Raw genomic sequence first — 24264 nt, forward strand, 5'->3', positions numbered from 1 at the left:
TAAGACATTCCCAATAACGGGCGAGCATTTTTGTGAAGAATGGTTGGCTCAGCCTCGAGCAACAGATTCGGGTTTTGTGCATTTTTCTGTGCAGGTTTCACCTGAAGTTACGATAATACACTGCTGTGACACTTGCTCTGTATGGGACTCTTGTCGTGACAAATCCTTGGTAATCGTAAGAAAAAATCGTTATTCGTTCGAGATTTGGGCATGTCAGAATTTTTTTGGATGTGGAGAATCTGAACCTCTCCACTTGTTCGACTGTGACTTCAAGTCTGGTTCAGAGTCTCTGATCAACGGTGTTTCTGCTTCTCTTCAGCAGTCAAACAGTGTGGGACCCATCTCGCAGAAATTTTTCTCTTCTTCAAATTGTTTGTCAGGTCACAGAATACTGATGCAGTGGGCATTCTGTGGTTTCAGAGAGTTCCTCGTGAGTCACACTGAGATCTTCTTCATGAGCATCTGCCTCAAGTTTCACATTTTGTTCATCTGTCGATGTTTTTGGCTTACCGGGTTTTGAAATATCATCTGTGCTTATATGACTAGCACGAAAGTGATTAACTCAACATGAAACTCTACTACAGTCCACTGTAGACTTGCCACAAACTTTACTCGATACACTGTAGATTTCTGTCAGGTTTTTGCCATGTAAAGTTTTGATCTTGAAATACAACCTCTGGTCTTCAAGAGTCACAGTCCGTTTCTACCTCTTGACAATTTTGTGTTAGAGTACATAGTGAAAAAACAAAAACATGGGCTTCTCCCCCAAATTCCAACTACATCTGATGTAATTTTCGAGGTTGTAGCATCAAACAATCTGCAGTAATACCAACTTGTGAATTATGTATGCGATGTCTCTCCTACGTTGCATTTGTTTACATGGAGTATCAATTTCAAAGCCTTGCACGAAGTGTCAATACTTTGTAGGTGTTCCTTCATTTGCTTACAGTTGGTAGCTTTTGTGTACAGCAGCATTGTTCGTGAAAAGCCTCGTGCAACTTACATTAATATGTATAGTGGAAAGCAATGGTCCAATAACACTCCTTTGGGCTACACCTGAAATTGATTTCATGTTTAATATTTGTCTCTTTCTGAGAGTGACATGCCGAGTTCTGTTTCCTAGAAACTCTTCGATCCAGTCGTACAGCTGGTCTGCTGTTCTGTACTCTCCGTGCCCTCATTAGTCTTCGTAGCCTCTGAGGATGTCTCCTGTGCTAGCAAACAACACGTCGTGCACAAAAACTTGCATCAAACCACCATATAATGCCCAGAAAACTATAATCTCAAAAACTTCCAAGATCTGGTTACGTCACAGTGTTACTATCCAACATTGATGTGGTAGTTTTATCCCAGTTGGGTACTGCTATGATTTTCAAAAGTGAACCTATAGTTGATAAATTGTAGTTCCACTTCACATATGACCACATACACTAATTTGCATGTAGAAGTGAGTTATAGAAGAGTCTTAACAAGGCTCATCTGTTTTCCAGCTGATTTTTCAGTTGTTGACTGCTGTACTTTCCACGGATTCTAGCAGTGAGAATGTACCTTTGCATCTGAATGCATTATGACGCCAACAGAAAATGAGTTTCAGAACTCATGAAATCGGAACGTAGTAACCTTTCTATTTAACTCCTAAAGCAGTTCAGTCACTTCTTTATCATATCGGTGGTTGTTGGATATTGCAGGAACAGCTTATTAGGCTCAGGCTGTGTCTTTTTTTAAATAAGCAGTAGACAAGACATTAATGGAAACTAGTATGCCATCTGTTGCAAGTAGCATTCCAGAAATATCAAAGGAAACTATTCACTGTACTAAGGATATAACATAGGTCATTGCTTTTGCAAAGAGTGAAAGAGCAAAAGTTGTTTTGTCAATAGCTGTTGCACAACATATTTTTACATGGAAACTTAGCTAAGTTAATTTAACCCCATAACTTAACGACTTTTTAAAAAAAAAATTATGTTCCAAAAAATAATAATTTAAAAAAAAAAATTAATGATAAACATCCCATAATGAATGACATTACATGTAGTTATACAGCGTTATTACAAATGATTGAAGCGATTTCACAGCTCTACAATAACTTTGTTATTTGAGATATTTTCGCAATGCTTTGCACACACATACAAAAACTCAAAAAGATTTTTAGGCATTCACAAATGTCCGATATGTGCCCCTTTAGTGATTCGGCAGACATCAAGCCGATAATCGAGTTCCTCCCAAACTAGGCGCAGCATGTCCCCGCCAATGAGTTCGAAAGCATCGTTGATGCGAGCTCACAGTTCTGGCACGTTTCTTGGTAGAGGAGGTTTAAACACTGAATCTTTCACATAACCCCACAGAAAGAAATCGCATGGGGTTAAGTCGGGAGAGCGTGGAGGCCGTGACATGAATTGCTGATCGTGATCTCCACCACGACCGATCCATCGGTTTTCCAATCTCCCATTTAAGAAATGCCGAACATCATGATGGAAGTGCGGTGGACCACCATCCTGTTGAAAGATGAAGTTGGCGCTGTCGGTCTCCAGTTGTGGCATGAGCCAATTTTCCAGCATGTCCAGATACACGTGTCCTGTAACGTTTTTTCGCAGAAGAAAAAGGGGCCGTAAACTTTAAACCGTGAGATTGCACAAAACACGTTAACTTTTGGTGAATTGCGAATTTGCTGCACGAATGCGTGAGGATTCTCTACCGCCCAGATTCGCACATTGTGTCTGTTCACTTCACCATTAAGAAAAAATGTTGCTTCATCACTGAAAACAAGTTTCGCACTGAACGCATCCTCTTCCGTGAGCTGTTGCAACCGCTCCGAAAATTCAAAGCGTTTGACTTTGTCATCGGGTGTCAGGGCCTGTAGCAATTGTAAACGGTAAGGCTTCTGCTTTAGCCTTTTCCGTAAGATTTTCCAAACTGTCGGCTGTGGTACGTTTAGCTCCCTGCTTGCTTTATTCGTCGACTTCCGCGGGCCACGCGTGAAACTTGCCTGCACGCGTTCAACCGTTTCTTCGCTCACTGCAGGCCGACCCGTCGATTTCCCCTTACAGAGGCATCCAGAAGCTTTAAACTGCGCATACCATCGCCGAATGGAGTTAGCAGTTGGTGGATCTTTGTTGAACTTCGTCCTGAAGTGTCGTTGCACTGTTATGACTGACTGATGTGAGGGCATTTCAAGCACAACATACGCTTTCTCGGCTCCTGTCGCCATTTTGTCTCACTGCGCTCTCGAGCGCTCTGGCGGCAGAAACCTGAAGTGCGGCTTCAGCCGAACAAAACTTTGAGTTTTTCTACGTATCTGTAGTGTGTCGTGACCATATGTCAATGAATGGAGCTACAGTGAATTTATGAAATCGCTTCAATCATTTGTAATAGCCCTGTATTGTGACGCCAACAAAAAACGAGTTTCAGAACTCATGAAATCGGAAAGTAGTAACCTTTCTATTTAACTCCTAAAGCAGTCCAGTCACTTCTTTATCATATCGGTGGTTGTTGGATATTGCAGAAACAGCTTATTAGGCTCAGGCTGTGTCTTTTTTTAAATAAGCAGTAGACAAGACATTAATGGAAACTAGTATGCCATCTGTTGCAAGTAGCATTCCAGAAATATCAAAGGAAACTATTGACCGTACTAAGGATATAACATAGGTCATTGCTTTTGCAAAGAGTGAAAGAGCACGAATTGTTTTGTCAATAGCTGTTACACAACATATTTTTACGTGGAAACTTAGCTAAGTTAAGTTAATTTAACCCCATAACTTAATGATTTTTTTTAAAAAAATTATGTTCCAAAAAATAATAATTTAAAAAAAAAAAAAAGTAATGATAAACATCCCATAATGAATGACATTACATGTAGTTATATTAGGACAGCTTTTAAAGCTCAAAATAATGAGTTACACAATTTTGAGCATCACCGACAATACTCGTGCTCTGAACTTTGACTAAAATATATTGAAACTTAGAAAATGACTTAAGTTTCTGTGTAGCTATGAACTCTACAAATGTATTTAACAACAGTTTGCTGTGGAAATAAATCTCGGAGGAGCTGGCTGGAGCCAGAGGATGTATTTATTTCGTACTACTGGCTAGCACTTATCACCCAACAGGCCAACTGTCGTAACTCCCAGTCTCTAGTCAAGTAACATTATATTGTTCTTCACTTTCTGAGCCGCTAAATTCAGTGTCAAACTCAGAATCACTATAGCTGTCATTTACTCAAAGCATTGTGAACAGTAATACAGGAGAGAGCATGAAAGCGTGCATTTTGTTGTTGAGCATCGAAAGCTGCCCACATAAAGACGATAGCTAGTGGCAACCAACTTGGCCAAAATGAGACGGCCATCCTACAAATGCAGTACCAGATGTCCTCTAGTGGCTAAACACCCAACTGTCGGTGCTGAATCAGAAATAAGTGAGGTTCTATATTTTTGAAAGGGCTTTTCTTAAGTTGCCCTAGTATACTCGGGGTTTTAAGTTTTTGTCAAAATGACAGAAACAAGATAACTTGGGGTTTTAAGTTAAGGGGTTCATGCACATGTACGCCCCCTCCCCCCCTCCACCCACCCACACAACACACACACACACACACACACACACACACACACACACAGAGATATGAGAGAGATTGATTAGTCTCTGGAAGCTAATCCCACATTATTTTCCATACCTGAGCAGATAAACTTGTGTAGTTGTTAGCTGAGGAAATGTAATTGTTTGATGAAATGGTTATCGTGTTTGTTACGTCATTAATGCTGAAGATTTGTGCAAAAAATTATAACCTGCTAATGCGAGCTATTCCACCAATTTTCCTGACACCCAGAAATTGTCTGGTTGATCAGTAATTTCAGCCAGCCAATTTTTGTGGGTGAACACTTTTCAGAGCAGTGGAAATTGCAATCCAGTGAACCCGTGGTGCCCAGTGGTCTTAGGTGAAAGGAAATCGAATAAAGAAGACATCATAACTGTTTCATTGATCTGAAATGAATTCTAAATCCTTTGCTTGTGCAACGACAGTCTTGAAAAGATCAGTAGATGGATTTTCTATAATTCAGTTAGTTAAATTGTACAAGTCATTGTGCATCAGGTATCACTGGTGTAACTCAAAGAAGCTATATCAGATGACATGTATAGAAAGTTCCGTACAATGTAATGTAACACTATTTGTGACATTATGCAGTCAGAGTAAAGTAATTATTATGATGGTAATTCAGGAATTACTAAAAGTTCAGCTTTAAGGAATTTAAACAAAAGTCCTTTTCCAAAATAATGCTTAATATTTTGCTGCTTGGTATGTCTCAGTCAAAATAAACTTTTTCGCCAGCAGATGTCTACTTTTGTTTCGAAACATATTCTAGAAAGATACTATAAATTCTTAATGTATGTGGCAAGAAATTTTTGGTTTCATAACTCTGTATTTGGCAGGCTCTTGCGTAGTTTGAATATTTGTTCTTGTCAGACATGAGAATATTATCTTCCTCCCCTCTGCTGACCTGTACCAGTACACCCTACTCCACCGTGTGCACTCAAAAAAAAGTTAATACACTAAAAAGTGGTTTTTAGTTTATATTTTGAGAGAATATTCGCCTTTTCATATGATCCAATGAAGAAAAGTAATTTCGATTAGTGTTGATGATACTGTTACATAAAATTTGTACCTTAGCAAAGATTAAACCAATTTATTATTCCATGAAGCTGTTCGGTTGTAAAACTACTTAAGTGATGAAGAAACATACTAACTTACTCGAGGATAAAATGTCAGGGCTGGAAGACGAAATCATCCTTAAATGCTTCTTTAGGGTGTAGCATCCGGTCTTAGGAAACTAATTGTGCCTTCGTATTGTTTGAAAAATGTGGAGATCAGCGGAAATTGTTACCTGGGCAGTCAAATACCTGCTCTGTGCTGTATATTATACATTAATTGATACACCAAAAATAGTAGTTGAGATCTGAATGTATTTTACGCTGTATTATCGCCAGTACTCATTTGTTTCATAGATTATTCTCCTTAAAGTGGCTCCCATTATAAAGTACCATCGGTAAAGCCAACCTTGTAGTGGGGATAAACTGGGCAAAATAGTTGGTAGGACCTTACTTTCCAACCTGTTTGTCTGTGCTGTCCTGTTTGTTCAGTAGCTAGCCAAGCTGTGTAGTCTTTCCTGGTGTACCTCATAACACTGCTAATATAATTCATCCTCAGTGTTTTTTTGTTGTATGGGCATTGTGTGTCTAACATTCCTTCTCCTAAAACTGCAACATCATCAGAGGTTATAAAGACTCACCTGGAGACCATCTGGTTACTGTATTTTTGCAATTTTTTATGTTAATCGTACATGAATTTCTGAACTAAAATATCACTCTCCCAAAGCCTTTCAATGGAACTCTCAAAAATTCTCGACAAAATTGACTTAGATGTTTTTTGAGGAACATGAATTCCCTAAAATGAAGGTGATTGTCATGATAGCTCTCACAGTAGCATTGGAGAATGGTAAGTGTGCAATGAAAGGATAGTTGTTTAGACTATCACAATGGTCTTTCTTTTTCTTTATTTTTATTTTATTTTTCATTTCAAATACTTAAATCATTCAATATAAAATACATCAAATATATGCTAACTAACATACATCTAATCATCATCATTAAAAATATGTGTGTTGTCTTGTTTCTAATTACGTATTACACGCAAAATTACAGTTTTCATTGGAAATATAAACTCTTAATCAATATTATATGAAAGAATATTAATAGAAATTGTCTGAACAAAAAACATTATAAATATATTAATAATATTTCATAAAATATTGATAAATAAGAAGTTATGTTTGCAATGAAAACTGAAATTTTGTGCATAATATGAAATTAGAAAAAAAGGTATGCATTTTTCATAAAATTAAATAGATGTGTGTTAATTTAGCCAATATTTGATGAATTTTATATTTAAATGTTTTAGGAATTAGGTTTGAATGGAAAAAAGACTGTAGTGAGAGTCGAGACACCAGTGCATTGTTCACCTGACTACCATTCTCCAACGGTACTGAGTAAGCCACTCTCCTGTCATGAAAATCACCTTTATTTTAGGGAATTAAATTTAAAGTTCATTGGAAAACTGCAAAGATGAATATCTCAACAATTTTTGAGTGTTGCATCGAACTGCTTTAGGATGTTGATTTTGAGTTGTAAATCTCACGTACCATAAATAAAAAAAAAAAATCACAAAAATGCTGTAGCCGTGTGGTCGTCTTGTCAGCTAGCAAGCCGAACTGCGAATCTGCAGCTGTTCAACGATCAGGTTTGAACTTCGTCCGACCGCCACTGGAGATCACGGAGTCTCGGCAACACGTGTTACGGAGCTCGTGAATGTGGAAGGTATGGTGCTAAGCCCCACAACTTCTCTAATTTCAGTCCTCTTTATTTTCTATTAACATTTTTTTATGTTTTTGAATTTCTGTAGGCTTTCTAATATCCTAGCATAGTAATGACTGGACCTTTATGCGACTACAGCATCAGAGAAACGAATTTGGCGATTTTCTTTCCACAGTCAAAGATCCGCTACTGGCAATTTATCTGTGTTACCCAGACGACAATTCTTATTTTCTTTAATCCAGATGTTAATGCTTTTTTTAGTAGTTACTATGTACTCTTGACCATGTGTGCAAGGCAGTTACTGTGCTCTTGCTGTGGCAAGCAGCGGGTATTAAAGAATTAAAACTTCTTTGTTGTTAATTGAAAATGGGTCAGTACTGTGTCTGCTGATCCTTTCAGGAGTGAGTGGATGACTTTCTCTTTTGTTTTTTTCTCACTAGAAGCTCCAGTTTTTCTATTTATTCCTGTGGCGGCATAGCCGTTTTCTCTGGAAGCAGTTCTTAAATAATCGAGCTCTGTCTACAAGTGATGGGGCTCACAGATTGTTGGACTGATGTGACCAATTTTACAAAAGAAAGAAGCTTTGGGAACTTCCTTAGACAAAACAAGAACAAATGTCTGGCGAACATGGATAAATTTGCAGTAACAGATTATCTGCTAGGACCAGGGATCACCAAATCCATCTCTGTGATGCTGTGATTTGAAGTCCAGTCGTTACTGTGATAGGATGTACAGAGGGACCATACAAATTCAAAACCACAAAAAAAATCTTTAAAAGAAAAGAGGGAAAATTGAAATCGGGGAAGTCGTGGGCCTTCGTGCTAAATAAAGCGACCGGCACCAACTCTTCTGTAGTATGCGCTCCGTAACACAGATCGGCACGAGTTCGCGATCTGTTGTGGGAGTAGTCGGACGATGTCGTGACCTGGCCATTGTACAGTTAGCGTATTAACAGTTTGGCTTCTTGAGCTCGTTCGAGCTTCAAAATTGATTAAATGCACAGTTACAGCCTCTGATGATGTCTGCAGCATTAGGAGACGATCTGTTGGGCACAAAAAATTGCAATGTGTTGGAACTTGACGTGAGGGAAAAAAGTAACAGTTCAAATACCAGTTAATTTTTGTTGTATTGGAGACCACCTGTTTCAGTTAAAATACTGCTGACCGGACCGAGACTGCAGACTACCCAAAGAGTGTCTGTGTACTACAGAGAGGTACCCGTCACTAACTGCTCATTGCTGTAAGCTATATCTCTCAGCAGCACTGACTCCTTGTGTGATATGCAGTACGTCTGGTGATGGTAATATTACTGGAACCGGTGACCTCCAGTGGATCGAAAATAAATTGCCATTTGAACTGCTGCTTTTTATTCTCACAAGATGTCCGCAGAGGTGGGATTAATTTTTTGAAATCGTCTGTGTGGTATTGTAGGTTGAGGTTCCAGGTATTGCACCCTGCAGCCATTCGCCCTCACAGGTCCTCGTTTGCACGTAATAGACAAAAAAAAATTTCTTAATTTTACATGATAATCTGTAACATTAAAAAAGGAAATATTATACAGACTGGTCACATAGCGTAATGGATGTAGTATCGGCCTCTTGTGTGTAAGGTTAAGAGTTCTCACCAAGGGCTTTGAAAGTTTTTATTTTTAAATCTTTTCTGAAATGACTTTGATCATTGTTTTTATTCAGTTAATCAGTTTGAATATAGTTTTTTTTATTTCTATTCCTTTGTTGCATCATTTTAATTACTGTACTAACTTTTTTAAATTCTTTTTGCTTCCTATAATTTTTTCCAGCTGGAAGCTTTGTGCTTGTGAATTTAATTATGTTCATTTATCTGTCATAATATTTAAACTTTCAAAAGTGTCAATTTATCAGTTAAAAAACAAACAACAAAATAATCCATTTATATTAATTGTGCAGTTGCTTCAGAAATGCTATTTTTGTAAAAAAAAATAATTCATTTTGTTGGATACTAATCGTCATACAAACATTTGAAACATGAATGCATGTTACACTAGGGATAAAATAACACTGATGAAGTTCTAAATGAATGAAGGGATTACAAGTAAAATGAAATTCAAGCAAAATGAGGAATATAAATAATGAATGCAATAACATGGTTAAAATAATGTATGATGAAATGGAAGAAATTGAATTTGTGTTGATACAAGGAGGTAATTAAAACAAGAACATTCAGAAAGATTATGTAGAAACAGAATTGTTGGGCAGAAAAATGAAAGCAATTGGAAAAATTAATATGGTGATTAAAATGATGTGATGAAGGAAGAGAAATAAAAAAATTTTAAACCAATTAATTGAATCAAATTATTATCAAACTTATGTTGAGAAAATTTTAAAAACAAAAAATTTCGAAGGACTTCATGAGATTAAAACCCAAAACCTCTTGCATACCACGCTCATGTTATAATCATTACACTATGCAACTAATCTACATAATGCTTCTTCATTAAAGCTGTAGAGCAGCGTGCGAAATTCAGAAACTCTTTTTGTCGATTACTCGCAAATGTGGGTCCGCCAGTGCGAACGGCTGCAAGGTGCGATACCTGGAACCTCGATCTACATCACCGTATAGACAGTTTCAAAAAGTCGATCCCACCACTGCGGACTTCTCCTTGTCGGAGAAACCCGTTTCCGACTGTGACCCGATGCCGTACGGCACAAAAACACAGACTAGGCTAAAGGTGGCTCGCGCTTTGCTAACTGACTCCGCTTTTCCTTCCCACTCACCGTTCCCCCGTAGCTCCCAAAGGTAAGGACACGGCGCCTCCCGTCCCACTGCCCCGGAAGAAACTCCCCGGCAAGGTCGACGGCGCAGACGCGCCTCCACTCGCCGACCCGGCGGACGACGTCGACGGCGACGGCGCGGTCCCGCCCCCGCTGTCTCGCACCGGCTCGGGGAGCAGCCTGGGCATCTACGGCAGCGTGGGCCGCACGTTCGGTGCCGGCTCGTCCCTGCTGGCCATGTCGTCGGAGACCAGCAGTGTCGGAACCGGCTGCGCCGACGACGGTGCGGACGCGGACGACGGGCTGCTCGGCGTGGAGGAGTCGCTCTTCGACCGGGAGGCTGCCGTGCCCGAGGAGGAGTTCGTCGACTTGGAGGACGGGGAGGAGCGCGTCGGCGGCCGCCTGGGCCGCTGGCCCAACTCTGAGAACCTGCATGCGCTCCTGGGAAGAGGTTCGCCCACTCTAACAGTCTGCATCTAGCACTAACTCACTCTCCTTACTAACATACTAACTTGCTCTCTGCTCTTCTTGCGGCGTGTATAACCGCTAAAAGTTTTTGAGGTTTTGAGCTGTGTCCTACAGATTTTTTTGTTGAAGCCCATGTTTCACCCCAGTGTGTGGAGTATGTCTTCAGGGGGAAATGTGGCCGAGACCTGCACTGCACTGCTAAGCAAAGTAAAATTTCAGAATGAGGTAAAAAGTTAGTGCAGGTGGCGACCGTCAGTTCTATTGCAGGTTCTGTGCCGAGAGGGAAGCTAAGCAGCAGATTTGCTGTACTTGACTTCAGAGAACAGACTTCCTCCCGACAATATGCGTACGTAAAACATTGTCAGTTTTCTCGGCGCATAAGATCTGGGTAAAACATCGAGTTTTTGGCAACTGCCACCGTCGTCTTCCTCGGGAGTGACAGGCTGTCGAGGCTGCTGCTGTGGCGGACTTCTGTAGCCTACAGGTGGCTTGCGATAATTCTTTATGTACTGTTACTGCCTGTTGTGCAGAATGTCGACACAACCTTATCGATTGTGAACTCGAGAAATCGGCAGTTGCGGTACACAGCTTAACAGATAGACACAGGATAATGTTTGATAAAACTAAAATTTTGTTTCGTGTGTGTACGTACTGCACTTCTGTTGTTAACCCCTTAATGCCAAGGAGTGCAAATTCGCATCGTAGTAATGCCGTAGTAATAATTGGAAGGTTAACTGTTTTTGATGAATGCCTATGCCGGTAAGTGCTGATTCTGCATGGAGATACCGACGATTCTGCCAAGTGCTGCATTCTCCCGAGTATTTCGGATGCGTTCAGAGGGCCACGATTTTTGGTTCTTATCTTTTGTACAGAAATTGATTCGAATGTTAACACACTTACGAGGGTGTAGAAATTAAAATGTGTAAGAAGAGCTTCAACTGGGACAGCAGTTGTAACTGTAAGGTGAAGAGTCCGGTAATGTGGAACTTCCTCCGAATTGTTGACACTCCAATGGGAGCAGTGGCATCACCAGTGCAAATATGAACACAATCTGTGCCCCCTGACACCCCCCCTCCCCCCCCCCCCCTCCCCAGTGTATTAATGGCACACATCACCCATCAGAAGCAGTCTGTGGTGCCTGCCAAAATTTAACTTGCGCGCAGTTGATTTCGTTGTGAAATTCTCAGAGAAGGAGGTATGACGTGTATGGAGGAATGGGGAATGTAGGCTCACCTATTAAAAATTAAACGCCACTGGAAACGTGATGCTAATACTGTGTACCATAATTTTAACCTCGCTAATGGTGTCACACAAGGAACAAGAGGGAGAAGCAAGAATACCCATAAGTTTCTTTGTACGCTACTGACCATTACAATTGCTACACCAAGAAGAAATGCAGATGATAAACGGGTATTCATTGGACAAATATATTAACTAGACCTGACATGTGATTACATTTTCACGCAATTTGGGTGCATAGGTCCTGAGAAATCAGTACCCAGAACAACCACCACTAGCCGTAATAACGGCCTCGATACGCCTGGGCATTGAGTCAAACAGAGCTCGGAGGGCGAGTACAGGTACAGCTGCCCATGCAGCTTCAACACGATACCACAGTTCATCAAGAGTAGTGACTGGGGTATTGTGATGAGCCAGTTGCTCGGCCACCATTGACCAGACGTTTTCAATTGGTGAGAGATCTGGAGAATGTGCTGGCCAGGACAGCAGTCAAACATTTTCTGTATCCAGAAAGGCCCGCACAGGACCTGCAACATGCAGTTGTGCATTATCCTGCTGAAATGTAGGGTTTCGCAGGGATTGAATAAAGGGTAGAGCCATGGGTCGTAACACATCTGAAATGAAATGTAATGTCCACTGTTTAAAGTGCCGTCAATGCAAACAAGAGGTGACCGAAACTTGTAATCGATCACACCCCATACCACCATGACGGGTGATACGCCAGATGACGAATACACACTTCCAATGTGCGTTGACCGCGATGTCGCCAAACACGGATGCGACCAACATGATTCTGTAAACAGAACCTGAATTCATCCGAGAAAATGACATTTTGCCATTCGTGCACCCAGGTTCATCGTCGAGTACACCATCGCAGGCGCTCCTGTCTGTGATGCAGCGTCAAGCGTAACCGCAGCTACGGTGTCCGCACTGATAGTCCCTGCTGCTGTAAACATTGTCGAACTGTTCGTGCAGATGGTTGTTGTCTTCCAAACGTTCCCATCTGTTGACTCGGGGATCGAGGCGTGGCTGCACGATCTGTTACAGCCGTGCGGATAAGATGCCTGTCATCTCGACTGCTAGTGATAAGAGGCCGTCGGGATCCAGCACGGCGTTCCGTATTACCCTCCTGAACCCACCGATTCTATATTCTGCTAACCGTCATTGGACCTCGACCAACGAGAGCAGCAATGTTGCGATACAATAATCCGCAATCGTGATTGGCTACAATCTGACCTTTATCAAAGCTGGTCAACTGCTGTTAGTGTATGAGAAATCGGTTGGAAACTTTCCTCGTGTCAGCACGTAGGTGTCGCCACCGGCGCCAACCTTCTGTGAATGCGCTGAAAAGCTAATCATTTGCATATCACAGCATCTTCTTCCTGTCGGTTAAATTTTCGCCTGTAGCACGTCATCTTTGTGGTGTAACAATTTTAATGGCCAGTAGTGTATATGCCATGTCTTGCTGAAGAAGCACTCTGATGATTAGAACATAATGCTCTACAAAACCACACGCATGTCACATGCTATGTTTCACCAACTGTTCTGAGTAGCTTGCTAACAGTTTCAGCGGGTTTAAGAGTGGGGGGAAAGCGAGCCGGTCAAGGTGCGATAATGTAGTCAAGTGTTTGCCGAACTGGGAATGTACCCGTACAGACCTGTTGAACATTGCTGTTGTCATTTAGGAAGACAGGAGTATTCAGTCTAATCGTCACGAAGGTGTAGAAGAAACTGCAGCACTCAGTCACTGAGAATGTTGAAATAAACATTTTGCTTCGTGTTCACTGCAACCTGAACAAATTAGCTCCAGTTGAGGTATGGAAAATGCCCCCAAATTGTCACAGAACCACCTCTGGCCTCAAGTACATCCTACACACACACACACACACACACACACACACACCCTAGGTTAAATGCATCAATTGAAAAGAGGCAAAATTGAGTCTCTTCAGACCACACTATGCATCTCCAGTTGTCTGCTCTCAACTATCTCACAGTAATGGCTTTTTGTCTATATACCGACAAATTACGCAAAATTGTTGACAGTGTGTCACAATTATGAGATGTATGAGAAAAGTAACGAGTCCGATATCGCAACATGCAATCTGGTAATGCCGTATTGTTCTACTGGTATAGACTGGTTTGTTCAACCGTTCCAGATGCTCAGAATTTTAACTCTGTGAAGCAGTCACGTGAGTCTCAAGAGCGTAACCAGTGAAGTTGCGTTTTTTGTCATAAGGATGAAAATGGAACAGCGGAAGTTAGAGCAACTGTTATGCAGTCAAGTTTTGTGTTAAACTTGGGAAATTTGTGAGTGTACCCTTGTAAAGTTGAAACGGGCCTATGGGGAACATCGCTTGGCAAGAGCAAAAGTTTTTCACTGCCACAAATTGTTTTTGGAAGGTTGAGAATACAATGAAGATGAATCTCAATCGAGGAGACCTTTGAAAATGTCGAATGTGTGTGTACTCTTGTGAGATCGGGTCAATGTTTGACGACGAGGGTGATGGGTGACCTGTTAAACTTGCACTTTAACGGCGAATCAAATTTTAAGCAAATATTTGTGTCAAAATGGTGCCGAGAAACCTCACTGCTGAGCAGGAGGGCAGTTGAAGAAATGTGTGTGTTGATCTTCTTGAGAGGATTGCCAGTGACCGCGAATGGTTCGGCTGTGCCATCACAGGTGACGAATTCTGTATTTTTGAGTACAATCTTGAGAGAAAGTGGCACGTTCTCGACCGAAAGAAGCTCGAATGAGCAAATCAAAGATCAAAACAATGCAGATTTCCTTTTTTGACAGTAAGGAATTACGTATAAATAATTTGTTCCACCAGGACAAAGTGTTGAACATGTGTTTTACAGAGATGCCCTTGAAAGGCCCAGGAAAAGGGTGAATCGAATTAAACTGGACAAGTAAGTGTTGGACGGTGACAACGCTCCGTGTCGCATCGCCTCTTCCACCGTGGGATTTTATACGGCTACGTGACCAAATTTTTGATTACTGCCTGATGTGCTGGCGTATGACAGACTCTACTTACTTGCAATAATCTCCTCACCGATTTTGTCGGACTTCGCAATGCAATGTCTGAAATGTTGACTAGCTTCCGTTCTGTTAGTATGGTGAGCCTAACAGTTTGTGGTGTATTGCAAATTGAACCTGTCGTCTCGAATTTGCGGATTAAATCACTTACAGTGTGACAATGCAGACACCTCGAAGCAGGAAAATTCAATCTAAATTGCTGCCTCACGGGCTTCATAAAGTTTCCTGCTGCACGGAAAACCTCTTCCACTATAAACGCATTCTCTGCAATAGTAAGCATTTTCACTACACTCGGCTGACGCAGCAACTAGACAATAACAGAGCTAACAGCTGCAATATGTACACATCACTACTACCCCACCCTGTCACTGCTGGTCCACAGAAAACGTGCAGGCGAGACATGAATTGCCGCCAACCTTCAGTGCCCCCACAAGGCAGGACACACGAGGCTCGCTGCTGCGAAGAGACATAGCTTATATGTGATGTAAACACCTCCGCCCCCCCCCCCCCCCCCCCGCCACACACCACACAAACAAACTACCTGGTACTGTTTCACCATCTGCAAAACTTCAAAGCAACTCTGGTGTGCACTTTTCAAAAGTGCGCAAGTTACAGATGCGACGCAGGTGAATTTAAAAACAGAAATTTGTCAGATTTTTGTTGTTCATTGCTGCTACATTCTCATATTGAGGCGCTGCACTTGACCTTTCTAAATAAAATTATTGTCGTGCTTGGGGAGCCCTGCAGCCTCTGCGTACAGCCTAGTGAAATGTGCGTACAATTTCCAGGGCCTGGATGTTGCGGGTTGAATTTTGTGGTTTCCCGGCTGCCAAGCACAATCCTCTGCAGCAGATCTACCGATTGCTCCTCTTTGACAGTCACCTTCACATAATACACACGTATAATATTTTCAACTGTCAACAGTAAACCACATACTCAAAACAGCTACAAATGGAAACATATGTCAGGAACATGTGTACCAAGAAGTTAACAAAAGATTGAAAATCTGATATATAAAGACCACGAAATTAAAAAATCCGTGTTACTTTTTGATCACACCTCATATAAACACACGAGCAAGGTAAAGAATGCTCATCGTCCACTACAAGTGTCGGGAGTATGCGTGATAATGTGTAGTTGAGGGCAAGTGTATGTGGGCAACACACAGAGAACTGTGGGGAAAATGATTTTTTTTTTTTCCATGGTTCTCTGTGTTGCAGTCAATATGAAATACTATCAGGAAGTTAAGTGCCATTTTCTGGAAGGAATTCAAAGAAAATGACGAGAATTGTTGCAAAACCATTCGTGGAACTCGCATCACTACAATGCTCATGCTCACACCGGAATAGTAGGTTGTGATTTTTTGGCATAAAACGAAACTGTTATATTGCCTCAGCTACCGTATTGGCTGGATGGGACTCCTTGTGACTTCCATCTATTCCTGAGGCGGAAGGGAACTGTGAAAGGATGTCACCATTGACAAGGCAAAAGTAGAATCTTGAAGGAGCTGAACAGTATAAAGAAAAGTGAGTTCCAGAAGTCCTTCTGAAATTGGAAAAAGCACCGGCATAAATGTGTTGCATCTGAGGGGGAGAGGGGGGGGGGGGCACCTCAATGAGACAAAGTTATTTTGAGGAATAAAATAAAGATTCTTGAAGAAAAACAAAAATTCCCATTACTATTAGGTCACACCTTGCACAACAACACCGTGGCGAACAGCCTCATTTAGTATCAGACATTATCCATTGGATTGTTTATAAAAAATCTAAACGGAACTCCGCAATTGGCCCCTAAAGAGCACGTGATGTCGACCAGCAGTAATGTCATTGTCTGCAGTGTGGATGTTGTACAGAGGAGCATGTGGTGAGCACATTGCTCTCCAGGCCATTGTCAACTTTTCAGACCTGGTAGCCACAACTTCTTATTCGAGTAGCTCTTAAATTGGCATCTTGAAATAGAGTGCAACCCATTTGAGTCCCACTGAGGAAAATTCTGTGGCAGTACTGGGAATAGAACACGGATCCTCCACACGAGTGTCAGATGTGGTGACGAGTCGGCTACAGAAACAGAACAAGTCATTTAAATGTACTGTTAATTTCTAATCAAATTCCATCAAACAAGTGATGTCACAAGTTTGCATTTTGCACTACCAAATTTCAGTTCAATTTGCAACAAACAATTGTGTGGAAGAAAGCATTAGGTTTACCTGCAAAAATCTATTTGACCACTGCTTAATAACTTCAAAAATTTTAGTAATTGTAATGTTTCTGGTTGTGAGTTTGTTATGAGTGCACTATTGGCAGAAAATTTACATTCATTTTCTTGTTATCTATTAGTATTTGCCTGGTATTTCAGCTCTGGAGCAAAATCAGAGCTAGTATGACTGAGAAATGGTTAAGTGTGTTTTTTTGGGCTGTTTGTGTGATAAATGGCTAATGGTAGATATTTTAGGTTTTGAAACTTGTCGGTAGATTAAAACCACCTGTTGGACTACCAGATAGGGACTCGAACCTGGAATCTTTGACATTTGCCAGCAAGTGCTGTGCTAACTGAGTTATCAGAGCATGACTCACACCCCACCCTCACAGCTGTACTTCTTCAGTATCTCGAATTCCTACTTTCCGAACTCCACAGATGTTCTCCTGCATCCATTGGGGAACTGCATCTCCTGGAAGAATGGTTGTTGCAGAGACATTGCTTAGCATCCAGAAACAATTTGGTAGACTGTGGCTAAGCCACGTCTCTGCAATATTGTTTTTTTCGCAGGGTGGACAGGAGAATTTCTGTGAAGATAGGAGGTGAGGTACTCGTGGAAGTAAAGGTATGAAGGTGGATTGTGGATCATCTTTGGAAAACTGTCAGTAGAACACTTGCTGCTGCAAATGCAAAAGTCCCAAGTTCGATTCCTTGTTTGACACACAGTTATAATCTGCCAGGAAGTTTCAAATCGTTGCGCACAGCACTGCAGACTGAAAAATTCATTCCAGATTTTCAGTTTTGATTAGGTTGGAAGGAGAGTGAATCAGTCTGGTGTTCATTAAATATCACATTGCACAGTTTTCGCTGTTTTAATTTTATTGTATTGCACTTGTGTTTCTTTTTTCTATCCTGCTTTCATTCTTTTTAAATTTATTGTTCTCGGGATTTTATCACCCTAGGTCTGGGGTCCATGTTGACTGATTAAAATACTGTCTGCCTCTTGTGCCTATACATGTAAGTAGTTACTGTGACAATATATTATTGGATGGGAAATAAACTGAACGAAATTTTGCCCTAGTGAGTATTTCAGATTTATCAAACGTACGGGAATGAGATCACCAGGTTTATTATTGAAAAACATTCATAGTGTGTGCTAGAGAAGAAAGATATTTTCTGAAAGATATCGGTAATGGTATAATGCCAAAAGCCGAAAATCCTCTGAAAATTAAACTAGGTAATAGGGATGTAAGAGACTTGAAACAGCAGCTGTACTAGGAGCTGATAATTCTGATTAATTTGGGAGGTGTCAAAGTGTTTCTTGTAGCCTTGACAGAGGCTAATAAATCAAAATTGACATATAGGCTGTCCCCTTTGCTCTCCACTTCGTATTTTTGAGAACAGTTTGGAAGTTTGCAGTTTTGAAAGTCACAGTCATAAAATAAATGGCAAGTTGTGCAACTTACTACTGTTTACTGACATATGGATCTCTATATTTCCAGCACTCATATTGCAGGGAAGTTGAGTCTTAAGAAGTTAATAAAAGCTGTGACCGTAACTAAAATGCTGTTACCACATTATTTGTTCTTTAAACTTATTATATGGTTCCGTGGGTTTAGTATAAAGGCAGGGCATAGATTTTTATACTTACATAAGGTACGTAAAAAAAAAAGAGTTGCTTTTAAAAATAATGAAGATGTAATTTTCCTTTCTATGTGATTGTGATGTAAACCATCGGCAGTGACAAGTGTAGATTTATCACGATTTCTGATGTTCTATGAACAGTTTGTGGTCCGTGTTAGCAAATTCAGTAAACACCACATGATGTTTCTCACAATTTTATATTTGTACTTTCATAGCATGTGATTTGGACACTCTTTGTACACACTCTGAATTTGAAATAGCTACTGTACGCGTACTTCTGTGGATATTTGCTGTTGAGATTTCTGCTTTAAGATGAGAAATATTAAAAATACATAAAAATCACTGTACATAAAAAGTAAAATAATTTTTGACAGCCATATGCAAGATTGACAAAATTCTATAGTGTTGTAACCTACAGCAGTAAATACACACTTCTGCAGTTACAGTATTTACTGGCCATCACATTAATAGAACTCAAATCACCTGATACTGCCTGTGAAAATTAAAGTTCACAAGAAAATGAATGGAGAAAAGGGAACTTGCATATGAGGATCTAGAAGACAGTGTGTATTGTCACATGCAACCAGTGACACTTCTCCATCTAAATTTGTACTGCTCAAGTCACCATATGTTGTACGGTGGAGGGTACTTTGTATACTAAAGTGACTTTCCCCCCTTTTGGTTTCAGTCTTGAATGGTCTGCGGGAAGAAAAATTGTTGGTAAGATTCAACATGAGCTCAAATATTCCTGATGTCACCATCATGGTCTTTTTGCAAAATACAAGTAGTTGAAAGCATTACCCGCCCCGGTAACTGTGCATGTTAGTAAGACCGCATCGGAGACAAAGAGGAACGCCGGCTCCCGATCAGATCTGCCCGGTGGATTAATGATGGGGGATCGGCGTGCTGGCCAGCCAGGATGTGGTTTTTAGGTGGTTTTCCCCATCCCAATGGGTGAATGCTGGGCTGATTCCCATGTTCTGCCTCAGAAACATGCTATGCAAACATTTAGGACAGTGAAATGTGGAATGACGACTATGAAAATTTGTGCCAGGTTGGTACTCGGACTGTGAAACAAGGACTGCAGTATCCTCTAGAGCGTATGTCAAATGTAACAACAGCATCTGATCGATACACAAGAATGTGCAATTGTCTTTCTGTCAAATTTTCGAGCTTTTGCTTGTCCGACAATCTAGTGGCCTCTGATGGCACTATCTCCAAGATGGGTATTGCTGCTGTAATTCATTCTTGCAAATAGAAATTGTGGTCAGTTTACCATAATATATTTCATATGTTACGCATTTAATTTTTCGTTTTTTTCTTGGCTGTAGGAATCCGAAATGCATTTGCCAAGAACTTTTAGAGATTTTTGGTAACAACCTTTCCCCTTTGTATAATATGTACGTATATGTTTCAAGCCAGATTATGAAATGTTGTGTAGGCAGTGATCTTCCTTTTGTTTTGCAAGTAGAGTGTGCAAAATTTCATCAAGATTGGAATAAAACTGTAGATTTGTGTGTGTTACGAACAAACACACACACTTTTCTTAATGGTTACAAATTTAGACAAGGAAGACTGGTTTTGATTGCTGGAGCACTTATCTTCATGTCTACAGTTGGTAGAAAGAGCACTGATTAAGACAGAAGTAAACATCAAATCTTCTAGGGGGCACAATAGTTCTTACACTTACTTGATTAAATTTATTGTAACAAAGAAAGGTTATTATTATTATTATTATTATTATTATTATTATGACATTAAACTTGTAACTGAAGATGGTAGGAGACTCAACAACTGAATAAACATGAAATAAGGGAAGAGTATTGGAGAAGGTACATATTATAAATGAGATGGTTGACATGTGATGATGAAGCGTAATTAAAGACATACAGCAGTAAAGTGCAAATTAACTTAAAAGATGTGAGATTGCTAAGATAGAATAGAAATATTGCAGCACCGACTGGTCACGGCAGACAGCTGGTGTCACTTTTTCGAGGTGCGCCTAATTTGCGTTTGCCTATTCAGTAGCCGACGGGTCGACAATGACCCGAGCTGTACTGCACCGTGTGGATCGTGGATAGTGACGGCAGCTATGCCATTTTCCCTCCTTTGAAAGTAATTAACACTGTTTCTTCTGTACGTGGTTATTTCTGAGGAATCAACCCGAGTAATCTGGGCTCCACAGGGTCGGTGAGCTCGAAGCACAGCTCGACCGCACCGGATGAGGACGATACGGCTGTGGACGAAGGCATCGGCAACGACGACGCGGCCGAGGAGGTGGCACGGGCTTTCGCGAGTGCCGCCGCTGAGTTGGAGGCGGCCATCTTGGCTGAGGACCTTGCCGCGGCCACTGCAGAAGCTGAGGAGAATCCTGCTGCGGACTACAGCACCTTCGACCCTCCGGCAAGTGTGGTGCTCCTGCCCTCTGTTATTTTGTTGACTTACGTCTCGGAATGTACCTTACCTGCGATTTCTCGATCGAACTCGGTACCTCACCGTCGGAGATCCGCCGTATTGTTAACTTGTGGTTTTGTGATGAGTTCTCACTTAGTTTGACTGATTTATCACCACCCACAATGACCTGCTGATCAGCTCAAGATCTCTCATCAAATGTTAATCACAGTCCAAAATTTATTTGTCTTAGACTTTTCTTGTTATTCCTATGTGTCACTCGACATCTCTAGTATATGCGAGCAGCAATCTATATCCTTTTCATAATATTGCCATTGTTCAATCCTGGATTTTCCGTTGTTCTGTTTCTAATATTGGTGATATTTCAACCTCGCTTTTCCATTGTTTGATTTTCCCTGAATTCAGAATTTAACATTGAGCAGTAGATCAGTCTCAGCAATTAATATATTATTTTATTTTGTTGAATGTTAGGTTACAAGTAATTTAATCAGAATTGGACAATTGTATAAGAAACTTCTGAAAAATTATGTAATATTTTTATCTAAGATTAATTACACAATTGTCTTTCATACTTAGCTTAGAACAGTGAAGTACCATTCCATTGTGTATTTTACGTGACATTTTTACTCTTCTTAATCACAAAATCTAATTGCAAAATCATCAGTCTGTAGTCAAAAAGTGTTGACCACCTGCCCTAGAGCATATAGCAGTGCCAGTGACCCACAAAGATGAGCACTAAATGAAAAAAAAATTATGTGTACTGAGCATCTTAATGTAATCCTACATCATCAAAGCAATATTATACTTCTGATATTTTCACAAATTCACTCAGTGGATGCTTTTCTTAGCAAGATAACCTGAAATAGTTCAGCGTGAGCCAGTGATCAAGTGGACATTGTTACAAAACTGGATGCAGCATTAACTGGTCATGTGTTCCTATCTCAAAATAACCAAACATGCTTTCCTTACAACTTCCTCTTTGTTTCTTTCTTATGTTTTCTTGTTAGTGCAACACAGTTACAACTATTTTTTACAGCCTGCTACTTTGACACAAGTGTTGACTTGAAAAATTCATACTGAACTGCAAACAAACCAGCACCTAATTTAACTGAACACATGGTCCCAGCTGCAATAACTTTTATAACATTCTGATTATGAATTTAAGTCCCTTCTTTGTTAAAACTTAAAATATAATTAAATTTGTGTAATACCAGCAATTTTACAACAGTCTTTGTATTACAGATTACATGACTTTTTAACTGATGAAATTACAAACATTTCTGTAGTCATCTTTCATTTCTTATAATTTAATAATCTGTTTACTAACTAAGGGCTTTATTGAGCCACATGAACGCAAACTTCTATTGCTGTATTTTTTTACAGTAGATATTTTTGTAAAACTGAGGTTTAAGTGACGTGCACAGTGCACTGCTCCATACATGATTATTACTGGTTGACATTGTTAGTTTATCCAGTTACGAGTTCGAAGTTATAGATAAAAGAGTGAACACTGAAAAATAATCAAAACTGAGAAATATTTGTGCAAGACAGATAAAATAACAACTGTTGGGATAAATAACAAATGTGAAATGTACATTTTTATCGAGTTGTATACTAGTTTGCAGAACATGTTCTCCAGTGCTACTTGGTATTGGCAGTTATGTTTTGGATATTCCCTTTTTGTTTTTATCACTTACTACATTATAAAAAGTGTACAACTTCGCTTCCACTGTTTGCTGATAGGTGGCGATAACGGTAAGTAGCAGTCAAAAGAAACAGATCGCAGACGTCTGGCAGTTAGCTTGGACCTCGGTCAACATAACTTCATTCAAACCTTAGTTGATTTGTGTCTGCATCATACAGTTGTTGTCAATTGAAAATGTCAGTTTACAAGCCTAATTCTCGTCATTAGCGGTAGGTGTTGCTGTTATGTTTCAATATGAAGGAAACAGCAGAGTCTCATACAGTGCTCTCGAGTACATATGGTAGCAACACTATTAGTGAAAGAACGTGTCGTGAGTGGTTTCAGCGCTACAAGAACGGTGATTTTAATGTTGTAGACTGGCATAGTGGTGGAAGAGAGAAAGTTTTGGAAGATGCAGAATTGGAGAAATTGCCGAGTGAAGACTCACGTCAAACTAGAGAAGAATTGGCACGATTAGTGGGAGTGACACAGTAAGCCATTTCAAAACGTCTCAAGGCTATGGGCACGATTCAGAAAGAAGGTACTTGGGTCCCGTGTGAGTTGAAACCGAGAGACGTCGAACGGCGTTTGTTTTTGTCAACAGTTGCTTCAGAGGTAAAAACAGAAGCGATTTCTGTATCACATTGTGACCGGGTACGAAAAATGGGTTCGTTACGATAACCCTAAACGCAAAAAGTCTTGGGGGGTATCCCGGCCATGCTGCCAAACTGAATGTTCATGCTCTGCATTTGGTGGGATCAGCTCGGCATCGTGTACTGATAGGTGTTAAAACCGAGTCAAACGATGACAGGTGCTTGTTATCGAACGAAATTAATGCATTTGAGCATAGCGTTAAGACAAATGGCCGCAATACAGCGAGAGGCACGCCCAATTTCATTAAAGCCTCAAATGTCAGGGAAAAAATGGTGGAAGCAAAGTTGTACACCTTGTAACAGAGCTGAGGCAGTTACATTTCACTCCACACCATTTATCACACTGTCAATTTAATTGCACTGTGCCAGACTGGGAAGTAATGATGGTTGTCTTCCCTCAGTGTCCGAAGAGCCTCAGGGCTGCCAACCTTCCGCCGCAGCTGCCCCCGTCGCCAGACCCGCCCGCAGTGGTGGCGGACGCCGAGGACTGGCACTACGAGATCCCGGCTCCACCCTCGGCATTCAGGGATTTGGCGGAGACTCCGCCACCGACGCCGTGGTCTTACGAGGAAGGGGAGGTGCGCAGCAAAGCCAACCCTCTGTACGACAGCCGTGAGTTCGGTAAGAAGGAGTTCGTTTTTTCTGACATTCTGTTTCGCAGGTGGTCGTAGGTTTGTTGCCCACACTGTGACTCCACAAGTTGCACGGATCTCAAAAATCGATGCTTGCTGTGATCTGACCATATATTGTATGGATACATTAGGAATAATTCAGTTGTTAGGAAAATGTGCATCTGCATCTTACTCTGCAAGCTTGTGGT

General features: G+C 40.7%; 1 protein-coding gene across 1 annotated transcript in view; it reads left to right on the forward strand.

Annotated features, from left to right (window-relative positions):
- Positions 1-24264, forward strand: part of LOC124553252 (protein piccolo-like) — a 137071-nt gene that overhangs the window by 50691 nt on the left and 62116 nt on the right. Inside the window, exons 9-11 of the mRNA XM_047127139.1 lie at positions 10125-10559; positions 20881-21098; positions 23846-24065. Coding sequence (XP_046983095.1) covers positions 10125-10559; positions 20881-21098; positions 23846-24065 — 873 coding nt within the window. The remainder of the gene's footprint in view (positions 1-10124; positions 10560-20880; positions 21099-23845; positions 24066-24264) is intronic.

This window comes from Schistocerca americana, chromosome 11 (assembly GCF_021461395.2).
Source record: "Schistocerca americana isolate TAMUIC-IGC-003095 chromosome 11, iqSchAmer2.1, whole genome shotgun sequence".
Lineage (NCBI taxonomy): Eukaryota > Metazoa > Arthropoda > Insecta > Orthoptera > Acrididae > Schistocerca > Schistocerca americana.